Source organism: Corvus cornix, chromosome Z, assembly GCF_000738735.6.
Source record: "Corvus cornix cornix isolate S_Up_H32 chromosome Z, ASM73873v5, whole genome shotgun sequence".
In the NCBI taxonomy this organism is placed as follows: Eukaryota; Metazoa; Chordata; class Aves; order Passeriformes; family Corvidae; genus Corvus; species Corvus cornix.
Window position 1 is genome coordinate 64,906,324 of NC_046357.1, and position 13,755 is coordinate 64,920,078.

Genomic DNA, 13,755 nt, shown 5'->3' on the forward strand with positions numbered 1-13,755 from the left:
CATTATTACTTAATTGACTCTAAACAAATGAGGTATGAATGTTCTCACGTAGTTTCCTACCTTACGATTAAGTGTTCCCATAAACCAAAAGAGATTTTTAGGACTTCAGTTCTTTTTATAAAGATTTTTCTTTTATATGACTATGACATTCTCGCACAGTTTGGACATCTACTTCTGAATGTAAGAGCATTCATCTTCACAAAAACCTTGTTTATCTAATACTTTATTATAGATTAAACTTCTCTAGAAGCAGGATAATAAGCTCCTAACTAGTAGATAACACATGGTCAAGCATAGACACACTCTGGATTATGATGGTTCAAATTACTGCGTTGTGTGAAAGAACATTCTGAAAGTCAGTCCACTAAAATTTCTAAAATCTCTTGCACACTCTCTGACAATGAAATGATTTTTGATCACATAGTGAACTAGCTGTTTATACTATGGAGTATCCCATTTGCCACGCTTTTCTGGAATGGGGAGAATGTAGTTTAAAAAGATGTACTGAAGCCAGGTGCCCTTCAGGATGCAGTGGGAAGACTCAAGAAAAACAGGTGAGGACTGTGAAGAATATATTGTGAAGAAGCACATATTTGTGCTTTTAAAGGTGTCACTAGAGCTGCAGTAGATGGCAGTCTGCTTTCATGAAGGCAGTCATTGTAAACAAAGTGTATATTTTAAAATCTCTGTATTGACTGTGTCCTGGGCTGCAGAAACATTAGTTGTGCCTGTGTACTGAAATGGAGAAAAGGGCTGCCTGTGTGTGGTTTTGAATAGCTGTCAAACAGCAGACTTGCAGAAGTAGCCTAACCCCAAATCCACTCACCATCCCTTTTTTTATGGTGGTAGGTGATACTGATAAAATTTAACTGGTATTTTCCACCAGTTAATTGTTTTTCTCAGCAAGAAGATAAATAAAACTTTGTGAGGCTTGAGTACAGCTCTTTATACCTGATGTGTGTGGGAGAGGACTGTAGCTGCAGTCTCATAGAGTGTGCTGCATTTCCTTAGGTCTTTTAATTATTAACATGAGAGATGAATGCATGGAAAAAAGCAAGGTATATGAACTTAAAAAAAAGATGCAAAGCTCCCTTAAAAACAGATCATACATTTAGCAGAGAGAAAACGATTATTAATATTGTTCCTCTTATCACAGTGTCTAGGCACTGTGACAGAGACCCACACCCTTTTGTGCTATTGTTTAATTATCAGCTTCCTCAAGTCTGGAAGTTGCAAGATTTCCTGTATTACTCAGCTGTGATTGCATTAACATTTACTTGGACAATTCTGTTTCCCAAAACCTCAGCTTTTCTCTGTTCAGAGACAATTTGGAAGGCAATATACTACTCACCTGAACCACAGGATCACAGAATCCTCAAGGTAGGAAGGGGTGTCTTGGTTTGAAAGACAGGTGTCTGCTAAGGAAGGCAGGAGCATCCCTTGGAATTATAATAACTCCCTCTAGAGTTATTATAATTTTGAAATCAAGGGGCTTTTATGCAAAGATGTGGGAAATAGGAATAACAGTTCTTTACTATTATGTATCTATATGTGTATAACCAGTCAAACAAACACCAGTAACTCTGGCAGTAACAACAATCACAAACCCAGCCCCAGCCCTCTCGGCTGCCGGGCCCTTTCCCCTCGGGTGCAGTTCCGCTCGCAGCCGGCAGGGGCGCTGGCGGCTCCCGGTGAGCAGGGCAGGTGCGATGGTTCCCCCGCGGCTGCAGGGGGCGCTCCGGAGCGAGCTCGGGGAGCACGCGGCTCTGGCGGCCTGGGATCCCGGGAAGGGATGGAACAAAGGCTTCACAAACCCCTGGGCAGCCGATCCCGGTGTCCGGCCGGGCCCTCGGGAACAGCAGGCTGGAACAGCAGGGACAAGCATAAATCCCAGGTGGCAGACGAGATGTATCCAAACTGTGGAGCTGCAGTGGGAACCCACCGCAGGTCTGGGCAGGCAGGGCGAGCTGGGCTACAACGCAGCGAAGGCTCGGTGGGGGCAGGGCGGCCACGGCCCGGCTCCGAGCGGGGCAGGGAAGGCGGGCTTGGGATCCCGGGGTTTCTCTGGCAGAAGGAAAAAGCAGCCGAAGAAAGCAGCCTCCCTCTCCGTCCAAATGCCGGGACCGACTGTCCACACACCCAGGTGAAACAAAAGAGTAGCCAGATGCACCCCACCCCTAGCTCTTTTGTTTTTCTGAAGTACCCAGCAATTTGTCCCCCTAGCAACACATATGGGGAAAATTCCTTTAACAGGAAAAAAACCTAGGAGAACTCTTAAAACCCCAGCAAGGGGCCATCCAGTTCATCAGGACTAAAATCACCTAGTCTGTGTCCCAACTCATAGGAGAGTCAGGTAGAGGAGGCTGCCCAGGACCATGTCTAGTTGGTTTTGATTATCTCAAAAGGTTGAGATGCCATAACTTCTCTGGGCAAACTGTTCAAGTGGTTGACTGCTCCCATAGTGAAAAAAACCCCAAAAAACCCAACAAAAAACCCAAGACCAAAAACCTTGAGTGTTCAGATGACATTTCATGTGATTCAGTTTGTGCCCATTGCCTTTTATTCTGTCACTGAGCCTGAGTCCATATACTTCTTCCTTCCTCATCAAGTATTTCTAAAAATCAGTAAGATCCTTCTCTTCTCCAAACTAAGTACTCCCAGCTCTCTCAGTGTCTCATCATACGACAAATGTTCCAGTCCCTTTTTCTTTGTGGCCCTTTGCTGGAGGTACTCTGCAATGTCCATGTCTGTTTTGTGCTTGGGAAGCTCAGACCTGGCCCTAAGCACTCCAGATGTATCTTAACTCCACCAGTGCTGAGCAGAGGGGAAGGATCACCTTCCTTCACCTGCTGCTACTGTTTTTCCCGATGCAACCCAGGATGTCATTTGCTGTCTTTGCAGGTGAGTTGCTGATGAGTTGACAACTTTTTGTTCGGCATGTGACCCCCAGATCCTTCTCTGCAGAGCTGTTTTCCAGCCCACTGGCCCTAGCATGTGTTGGTGCCTGGGTTTGTTCATCCACAAGGGCAGCACTTCCCTTTTTTGAACTTCATGAGGTTCCTGTTGGGCTATTTGTCCAGCCTTTCCAGGTTCCTCTGAATGGCAGCACATTCGCTTGGATTGCCAGCTGCTCCTTCCAGTGTTGTATCATCTGCAAAACTGCTGAAGATGTGCCCCACCCCATGATCCAGATGATGCCAGTATTGGCTCCCATATTGACCCCTGGGTGACACTGCTGGTAACTGGCCACCAGATAGACTTTGGAGCAGTGATCACAGCAGCTGGCTGCATAGCTGCTTTTCAAATCCACCTCACTGTCCTCTTACCTAAATTGTGTTTTATCAGGCTATGAAAATGTTTTTGGAGATGGTGTCAAAAGCCTTACTAAAGGCGAGGCAAACAATATTCACTGCTCTCCTGTCATCCACCAAACGAGTCATCTCATTACAGAAGGTCATCAAGTTGGTTAAGCACTATTTGCCTTTCATAAATCCTTCCTGATCCTAATCACCTTCTTGTCCTTGGCTTTGGCAAGGATTTTGTCATAGCTTTGGCAAGGGTTTCCAGCATTGGCTACTCCATCACCTCCCCAGGAACTAAGGTGAGGCTGGCCAGCCTGTAACTACCCAGATCCTCCTTGTCTTGAAGACAGGAGTGATACTTGCTCTCTTACCTCAGGGACCACTCCCAGTCACCCACAATCTTCCAAAGGCAATAGAGGGTCGCTTGCAATGGCATTGAGTCAGCTTCTTCACCTCTGTGCATGCCATCCTAAGTCATTCCATGGATTTGTGTATGTCCTGTTTTCTCAAGTGGTCCCTGACCTTTTCTTGCTCCATCCAAGGTAAGTCTTCCTCACTCCATATTTTAACTCTAGTCTCAAAGGCCTATGATTCCTGAGGCTGCTTTTACCAGTAAAGATGGAGGCAGAGAAAACATTGACCACCTCAGGCTTTTCTATGCCCTCTTTTAACTCGTGTAGCTGTAGAAACTTTTCCCATTACCCTTCACATTTCTCACCTGTCCTAGTTTTGTCCAGGACAGAGTTACTTTTGCATTTGCTGGGATGGGGGTGTGGGAAGGGCATGGAGACTGAAGCCATATGGATGTGCACAGGTGATTTATTCTATATGACTCATGACATCGCTGTGGAACACAGCTTTGGATGGAAGAAACGGCAGAGTGGGAGCACAGACATTTTTGTTCTCTCTTTACCTGTGGGAGCATAGCACTGGACAGAGTGGTGCAGTTGGTGTGGTCTGGGCGGAGAGGTGCAGATGGTCTGGCTGGGGGGCTTGTCCATGATTGTTTTCCGTTGTCTCAGGCGTGGGATAAAAAGCCCCACACTGGCTGTGGTAATGTCCACCCTTCTCTCCTTTGTCTTGGGAAAAGCTGTGTGGCCACCAGGGCTGCGGTAACATCTGCCATTTTTCTCTTTTTTCTCAGGAAATGCTGCATGTCACTGGCCATGGTAAAAATGGGCGGTTGGACTTCCATAAGCATTTTTTGCATGTAATCTCTATCTTTTATACATTGTTATTATTACTATTGTTGCTGTTACTGTTTGTTTTCCTTATCTCATTACTGTTTTTCCAGTAAATTGTTGTCTCAACCCATAATCTCTGCCTTTTTTGTCCCTTTCTCACTGGAGAGGATGGGGGAAAAGGAAGTGGCTGCTAGGAGCTTAATTTCCAGCTGGTCTTAAACCACAACATCACCTCATTCAACTCCAGGTGGGCTTTGGCTTTCCTCATCTCATCCCTGCATGATTGGACAGTGCTCTGTATTCCTCCTAATTGCACTGTCCCCGCTTCCACTTATCATACATTTCCTGTTTATATCCGAATTTAGTCAGGAGCTCTCTGGCTATCCATGCAGGCCTTTTACTGCCTTTGTTTGATTTCTGCATGTCAGTTGAACCATTCCTGAGCTTGAAGGAGGTGATCTGTGAGAATCAAACAGATGTCCTGGACTCATCTTTTCTCCAGGGCCAGACTCTTCCAAGCAACTCTAAAGATGTTAAAAGTCTTCTCTGCAAGCTGTGGTTCCACTCTTTGTTGTTCTCCCTCCTCTCAAATTTCTGAATTCACCACTTCATGATCACTGCAGCAAAAACCTTCTCATGCCCATGCATTTCTTCTGGTGTTGTGAGTGCCAAGATTGGCTCTTCAGTCAGCAGTGTCAGGAAGTTGTTTGTCAATGCACTGAAAGAATCTGTTCTGCTCTGAAGCTTTAGTTTGACTGGTTCATATCCTTTAGCCCAAAGAAAATTTATTTTAATGCAAAATTTCCAGCTGCTACTCTTGGCAAAGATAATTTAATGCTATTAAGTATGATCAAAAGCAAAGTGTTTAAAACCTTTTGCTGCTTTAAGATTGACAATTTTGAGCTCGTTGTCCATGCCATTTTCCATTCATAATAAAATTGTTCATTAGCTGAAAAGACAAACTTAAAACCAGATTTTATCAAAATATTAGGTATTAACTTTAATGTTCTCCTTATCTCAATAACTTTTTTGTATCGAATACTTTATTGCATACTGCAGGTTGAAGATGCATTTATCTTCAGTTTCACATTTCTGGATCCATTATGACTTCACCCCATCTGCAAAGGGCTGGAGCTAAAAAGGGGCACTGCAGGACTCTCGTGGAATTGGGAGAAAGGAAGAGAGGTTTAGGTCTTCCTGATTGTTCATAAATTATGTGGAAATGCTGAATGCATTTGCTATAGTGAACTGCTCCAAGAGCAAACTTTAGTGGTGCTCCTGCAATATTTGCTCTCTGTATGACCCAGAACTGTAGTCCCAGCCATTTCCCACTCATTTGGTCTTGCTTTAATATCACCTAGCGGAAAAGTTAGACATCCGTAGGAAAAAAAAATAATCTAAGCATGCACAGGACAAGCATTTTGCTGTGGGATATCTCTTGGTTAATCAGCCTCATCTGCCGTGATTGATGCCTGCATTGATACTTGAGCAATGCCAGCTGTCTTCAGAATCTGGAACTCTGGAGTAAAGATGCAAGAGGTTTTGGGGGATGGGTATGGTAATGCTAAGAGGTAAGACCATAACAAGGTCACTCAAGTAGATCCTCTCTTCGACTGTTTTGGAAATAATGTGTTGTTCCTCTGACTTATTGTTCTGTGTGCTGTGCTGCTTCTCAGTCACTTTGAAAAATATTTATATCTTCTGTCTCTTTCAGGCACTCATTTTTCTCTCTCTGGGTACTTTACTACATTTCTCATCCTCAACTTGTCTTGAAAGGGTTTTTCTTCCTCTGTAGTTTTTCCACCCGATTTCATTCTTTTCCTTTCTACTTACAGCCATTGAAGAACTGTATGTTCTTCCCATAAAGGATGAAATTCTTTGAAAGGCAAAACTGATGCAACTGTCAGTTTCCTGGCCTTAGCCATGGCTACCATCATGGCTTGCATGTACAGTCATTATGCTTGACTTGTAGTCTTACAGTATGTGAGCATCTGGAAAGTGTGCTAGCTTTTCTGTCTTGCTGGTCTGTGACAAAACCGGGAACAGGTCATCCAGAGAGATGATACATGCCTCATCCCTGGAAAAATTCAAGGTCAGGGTGGACAGTGCTCTGACCAACCTGATCTCATTGAAGATGTACCTGCTCACTGGGGCTTGGACTGAATGATCTCTAAAGGCCCCTCTAATTCAAACCTTCCAACCCAAAAAGAAAAATTCCATCTAAAGTAAATGTTACAAGTTCAAATCTGAGTGAACCTCATGAAATTTTTCTTGTAATCTGGAATTATAGATGACAGTGGCCTGAATGCAAATTTGCCTCAGTGATTTTGTAGGAGGAAGTATACATGCAGCTGAAGAAGGAAGAGTCCAAGCCTGTATTTTTTCTGGTGTTGTGTAATTATGAGGCCACTTGTGTCAGAAACAGGGTACAGGGTCCCTTTTTCAGTTCCCACAGTCTTGAGCAAGCTGTGACAAAAGCAATTGCTCTTAGAGTTGGCTCAGAGGAGTCAGAGATTATTTTTCCTCCTGCAATTGCTATCTCCCTCTGAGGAGCTGTAAGTATAACCAGAGCTCTCTCTTTGGCAGCTAGGTGGTGTATTTTATTGTGCCCTTATCCTGAATCATGGGCACCTCAAATCATATAAGCAAATACAAGGCATTTGTTTTAAATACAAAATTTATTCATGAATTCACTAGTAAAATAGCAGTTATTTTTACCCCACATAAAACAAATAACTGGAAAGGCATACAATACAAAAATAATCAGTTGCAACAAATACTCTGCAAATTCCAAACAAAATCTGAGCTAATAGGTTTCCCAAATCAGTTAAAGTTTCAAAACCATAAATGACAGCTTTCATCTGAAACTCCTTATGAAGCACAAGACAAGACTGATAACACCATGATGCTTCATTTATCTTGCAGCATAAGAAACTCCTGTTGCCAGAGATGGTGACTTCTGCAAGACACAGCCTGAGCATTTCCATCTCTGCAGAGATTTATTCTAATCTGCAATATTGAGCACTTTTACATATCCCCTCTAACTCCACTCTAAGTTGCAAATTATCAGTATTTTTCCTGTGCAATTTCACAGGAAATAGTAGTGAGTGTACTATTACAGATAGTATCAATAGTAGTGTACTATTAGGATCATTGACACAGCTCTTCTTCCCCTCTTCTTCAAGTTTTCCATGCTTCACAGATGCAGGATTTTACTGGCTGCCTGTCTCTCATGTTTTGACAGGTGTTGCTCTTCCTGAGGTCTTCTAGAAGTCTGTATCCTGTTGGCAACTGATTTCTTGTGTGGATAGATGAGAATTTAACCCCACTCTGGGGTTTGGGTCTTGGTCAGCTGTTTGCTGCTGCTACACAGAGAATGTGTATGGTGGTGGCTGTTCCTGCTCATTTGTTTCACTGACAAACTCTGCACTACTTTCACTATATGGAGGCGGAGGGATATTGATGAATTCTTGCTGTTTTAGTGTGGAGGCAACTGACAGTGGAGACACAAGTTTTTCATGATCTATGCTGTCTTCATAAGAGGGAGGAGAGAAGTCAGGCCTAAAATAAGCAAACCAAAAAGAAACACATCATGGTAAAGTGTGATTTGTCTCACAGAGCTTGGTTAGATGCTTTTTCTGTTATGTTTCCAAAATTTAGATGAGGCTTTAACTGTAAACAGACACCTAAGTGTGTTCGGAGCAATGGATTATATGAATATAAAAAAGTAGGCACAAGTGGAATAATTTCCCTTGTCTTGGTACAAAATATTTTATTAAAACACGGCATTCTAAAAAGACAACCCTTCCCCACGAAAATTCCCAACCATGGCATACAAATACTCATGCTTGTGAGTATTTCAACAAGTGCCTGAGAAGAGTTTAATTTGGAAGAAGAATGAGATCAGTGTTCAAAATTATTCATTATTACAATAACCATTGTTTTCCAGAGTTTTAAAATAAAATTGGTATGTCTGTGCTTATCTAACCAAAATTTGCTGAATGTTGTTTTTATAGTTCTTTTAGAGCACCCATTGTCAGTGTTTCTAGTGTGGTTTCCACAACAGTACAGGAAAAGTAATTTGTATCCAGCGACCCTGTTAAAGAGTTTTGCCAGGCCTAGTGCCAATCAGTTTAAGAAACTCTCTCTCTCAAAGCATCAGACTTTGTTAAGAAACAAAATCATAGGGTCACAGAATGTTTTGGGTTGGAAGGGACCTTAATGTTCATTTAGGTCTAGCTATGGGCACAGCCACCTTCCAGTAGACCAGGCTGTCCATCCGACCTGGCCTTGAACAATTCCAGGGATGGGGCAGCCACAGTTTCTCTGGGCAGACTGCTCCAGTGCCTCACTGCCCTCACAGTAAAGCATTTTTTCCTTAATATCTAATCTAAACATAACCTTTCTCTACTTGAAACCATTCCCCCTTGTCCTGTCACCACATGTCCCTTTTAAAGTCCCTCTCCATCTTTCCTGTAAGTTCCCTTCATGTACACAGGGTGCTGTGGTCTCACTGGAACTTTCTGTGAGCTGAATAACTCCAACTCTCTCAGCCTGTCATCATATGAGAGGTGTTTCATTCCCCTGATCATCATCATGGCCCTCCTCTGGATCCACTCTAGCAGGTCCATGCCCTTCCTGGGCCAAGGACCGCAGACCTGGACGTGGTGTTCCAGATGGGGACTCACAAAGACACAGCAGAGGAACAGAACCCTTTCCCTCAGCCTGTTGGTCACACTTCTTTGGATGCAGCCCAGGACACGTTTGGCTTTCTGGGATGCAAGTGTACATTGCTGGGTCACACTGAGCTACTCATCAACAAACCCACCCAAGTTCTTCTCCCCACGACTGCTCTCAAACCATTCTCTGCCCAGCCTGGGTTTGTACTTGGGTGTGTGCCAACACATGTGCAGGACCTTGCACTTGGCCTGGTTGAATTTCTTGAGATTTTCAAATAGGGGGGACAATTAGACAAGAAAATTTAAGCAGGAGCCATATAATGAATGAGCTGAGGCTCCTTGCATACTTCAGCTTTGATAACCTACACGAGCATCTACCCCACAGCAGCATCTTAAATTGTCTGCTGAGATGGAACTCAGGATGCTCCTGAGTGAGGTTGGTGTAACTCCACCTGCTGCCTCCATGCATGACTTTGGAAGCTTTGGAAACTCGGAATCTTTCTCTCTTTCATGCGGTATACGCTACCTTACGTATTGTTTGCATGAATGGCTGTTTGCACATTGCTGCTTGCTCTAGCAAATAAAAATTCAGACTACAATTCTCTCCACAGAAAAATAATAAAATGGCTACATGATTTGCATCTTGTAAAAGTCTTGTATTGCTTCTTTCTTCTCACAGTATGTTTTAATAATAGCATCCCTCCCTCCCAATTCATCTGCAACACATACCTGTCTATGGTGCAGACATGTAGTTCTCTGTGGCTGGGATTTCGAATGAAGATGCCAAGGGCCCTGTATTTCAGGGCTTCATGGAAAGTGCTCCAGAAAATGCCAGTAACAAGGAGAAAGAGCCCCAAAGCTAACAGGCAATAAAACACTATCTTGTTTTTTCCACATCTGCACATAGAGGAATCTGTGGACATGCAAAGTACTCCCAGGCAAAGAGTGGAGAAGCTGAGTAAGAGCATAAATAGACGAATCAAAGTAAAAAGACATTTTGGCATCTTTTGCAGAAGACACAGCACTTTGTTCCTGTCTGCGGTTTGTTTGCTGGCTCTCTCTGCTGTACTTCTCATCTTCATGTATGGGTACCTTATATACTACAGGACCAACTGGCCCTTAAACAATTAAGAAAAGCAGGCAGTTCTGACTTACTCATTAACTCTTTGAGAGACTTATAAACCCTTTTGAGATTAATTTGTAACCTTCTACCTACTTTAAGGAAGGAAGCAGAAACTTTCTGAACCATCCCTTTGCCGCTGTAATCTCCGGAGTGTAAACTTGGCCTGCTACATTCATGGCATGATTTGCAGTGGTTTATACACTTCGCTGCTTATGAATGAGACCTGGATTTGTTAAATTTGACTTTAAAAGAAAAACAACCAACAACCAAAAAAATGCTGTTCAGAAATCCCCATTAAAAGTTTGAAGGGAAAATACGCTTTGTATACATGCGGACATTGACATGGGAGGGGAATGGGCCTAGGTAAAAACTGCTGTTCTCTGAGAGGCCATGTCATCTCACCTTTTCTCTCTGACTTGCCAAGGTAAGGTAGCACTAAAGAATAGTACTGTCTGACAGGTATCAATCTAGGTTCAACAAAGGATTTACTTCTCTAAGCACTAGCTGTTGCCATCCAATACCTTGGTCCAGAGAACCTAGGAAGCTGACATGGAGCACTTGCATGACCTTTGCAGTACATAAAGTAGTCCAGCACCTCAGACTGGGACACAGGACAGCTCCCAGAAGAAGCAGCAGGAGGCTGTGAGCTCCCAGAAGAAGCAGCAGAAGGCAATACCTCTCTTAGTAAGCAGGTTTCCGAGACGTGAAGTTACCCCAAAGATAAGCTGGGCTCTGACTAGCCCTCACAGCTTTCTCTCCAGCTCCCTAACTTGGGTGGTTATTACTGGATGGGTATTACAGCAGGCAGCTCACACCTACCTATACTGCTTTGTAAGGTTCGAGCTGCAAAAACAGCAAAAAATTCAACTGCAAAAGCAACTGCTGAGCACAGCAAACAGATCACTTCCCTTAAAAGAGCTGCTCCACTGGAAAAGACATAAAGTGGAGCAGATTCCCACTAATGTAAGTTGCCACTTAGCATGTGTGCAGGTGCATGCTTCTCAGGGACGGGGTGGGTCAGGGAAAACTTATTTTAGGCACTGGCTTCACCAAATTCAGGTCTTTACAAGAAGTGGCCCAGTTGTGACAGAGGAAATCGGTAACTAGGAGGGTAAATTCATGTGTTGGGGTAGGAGTTCATGCAGGGAAGGTGCGCATGGAGGCTGAGAACATGAGAGGCAGGTGAAGCACAGTGAAATGGTAGAGTCAGTGCTGCTGGATGCCCACTCAACAGCAACAGCTGCTCTTCCAGAAATGCAACTGCGAAAGTGTAGTGTGACGGAAACACATTAAAATAAACAGTTTCGATAGGCAAGTAATTTACATCTGTCTTGCCAGCTATGAATTCCACCAGCTCATCTTCCTACTGCTGCAGGACTGTTTTCCAGGACATCTTTGCTTCATGCTCTGTTGTTTCAAATATTAATGAATCGTCTTCCTGCAATTAGTTTTCCCATAGGTTAACAGATCCAGCTGAGTTTACAATAATACTTTTTTTCTGTATAATTTCTACTTTCTGCATATCTGTTAAACATACTTTATTTTACAAAATACTTTTTATTACGTCTGGTTTTTTAGATGTTTCATATCTTAACTCGCCTAAATAGAGATACTGAGTTATTCATGACTGCTATCGAAAGTTCATTTAATTAATGTAATTCCCATCTTCTGTAGTGCTATTCCCTCTGCTACAAGATGGTATTTCTGAAACAATGATGTTGATAGGAATAGTTTTTACTTCTTGTTTTCTATACAGAACTGTACTCATTGACCTGTTTGGTCACTGAAATTTATAACTGGAACATTAGCATCATATCTGTGGTGATAGAGAATTAGTTAATTGTTACAGGAAAACCTGTAGAGAAAATTGTATTCTGTCAATGTGAAAAAAGATCTAAGAATTCAAATACACCCCCTTTTTATACTAGGAAAAGAGATAAAAAGAGATAGTCTGAAAAAACCCTTAACAAGGAAGTTAAAAAGATTAAATAAATGTTACTACTCTCAGAAGAATCAAAGCCAGAGACTACGCTACACTTCACTTATGGGGAAGAACTGGATTGCATGATAAACTTTAGCCAAGGAAAAACTAATTTTCTATGCCAGCCAGTTCCCTGAAAACCATAAGAAATTAAAGGGAAGCAAGCGAGACCTGTCAGTGGCAGCTGCTGACTCCACAGGATGGTGAAAGCAGAACCCACCCATGGGGAGGGAGCAGGCCTGTGGAGAGGCTGCAAGGTGCTCTGGCCAGCTCAGCACTGCCTGGGAGCTGAGGACTGGGGGGGTCACAGACTATGAGGGGTTAGTCCTTGCGATGCTGTGGGAGAAGAAGGCATATTTAGGAGCCCCTTTTATGGGGAAGATGTATATCTGCCTCTTGTTTTGCATTTGGAGATTTGCAGGGTTTTTTTGTAGGCTGCAGAAGTTCGGTGATTTCTCTGAGAGGTCAGTTTAATCTATTGCAACAGACTACGGATATATTATCCTTGAAAACAGCATTTGATTCTAAATTACTGCATCTCACTCAGCGGGTATATAATGGAAAAGGACAAAGAAAAGTGAGAATAGCTCCATAACACTGTTTAATTATCAGGGTTCCATTATTTTTCTTACTTTCCATCACTTCATATTTTCTGTAATGTTGTTCTTGACCTTTTACAATTTCCCTAACATTTTGCAGCTTGATTATTTATTTTATTGGCAGTGAGTGTCTTGGACTGCATCAGACTGGATGAGCAGATTTCCTATTTCTCTTAAAAAACAGGAAGAAAGTTGCTTCTAATGAGATCAGGTGGGAAAAGGGAATAGTTAACACAGTGTAAAGGTTAGTGAGCAGAATTGGCTGCTGACCAAGGTCAAAAGGTAGCAGTCCAGATGCAGAAAAAACACTTCTTAGGAAGTCTGATTGAAGATGAACTTAATGGATGTTCCACTGGATGATTTGACGATTGTGATTGTTTGGCAACTTGCATTTCACTTGGAAAGGTCACTGCTTATCCTGTATCCTGTTGAAACATGTAAGGTTTCAACGGACCAGTTTCTAGAATTATGCTACTCAAAAAGAAATTTACGATACCATATACATTTTTATGAGAGTTGTGAAACACAAACTTATTTTTTAACTGCTTAAAAAATGGAAATCTTGATAATCAGAAAATAAAAAAAAAAACTTTTTCTTGCAAATATTTGGGTTGTGTTAGTGCCAGATGCATATCATATCACAGTACATCACAGAAGGTAATGTCATATTAGAGGTCACATTTGCTACTAAAAAGTGATGTTTTACCAGAAATTTGAATATGAATATGAATATGTTTTGCTCTAGTCTGAAAGGAATTATTTTTAACAAAACTAAAACTCTGAATTTACACCAGTTTTGTTTTTCTCTTCTCTAACTTTCTAACATCCTTATCTGAGATGATTTGTTGTAATAACTCACTCAAAGGGTTTTGTATGTTGTTGTCAAT

General features: G+C 42.4%; 1 protein-coding gene across 1 annotated transcript; it reads right to left on the reverse strand.

The window, feature by feature from the left end:
• Nucleotides 1-7,698: 7,698 nt before the first annotated feature.
• Nucleotides 7,699-10,211, reverse strand: TMEM252 (transmembrane protein 252). The gene is given in 2 exon segments (XM_039567586.1): nt 7,699-8,047; nt 9,895-10,211. Coding segments are annotated over 2 exon segments (624 nt in total). The 5' UTR covers nt 10,170-10,211.
• Nucleotides 10,212-13,755: the final 3,544 nt, after the last annotated feature.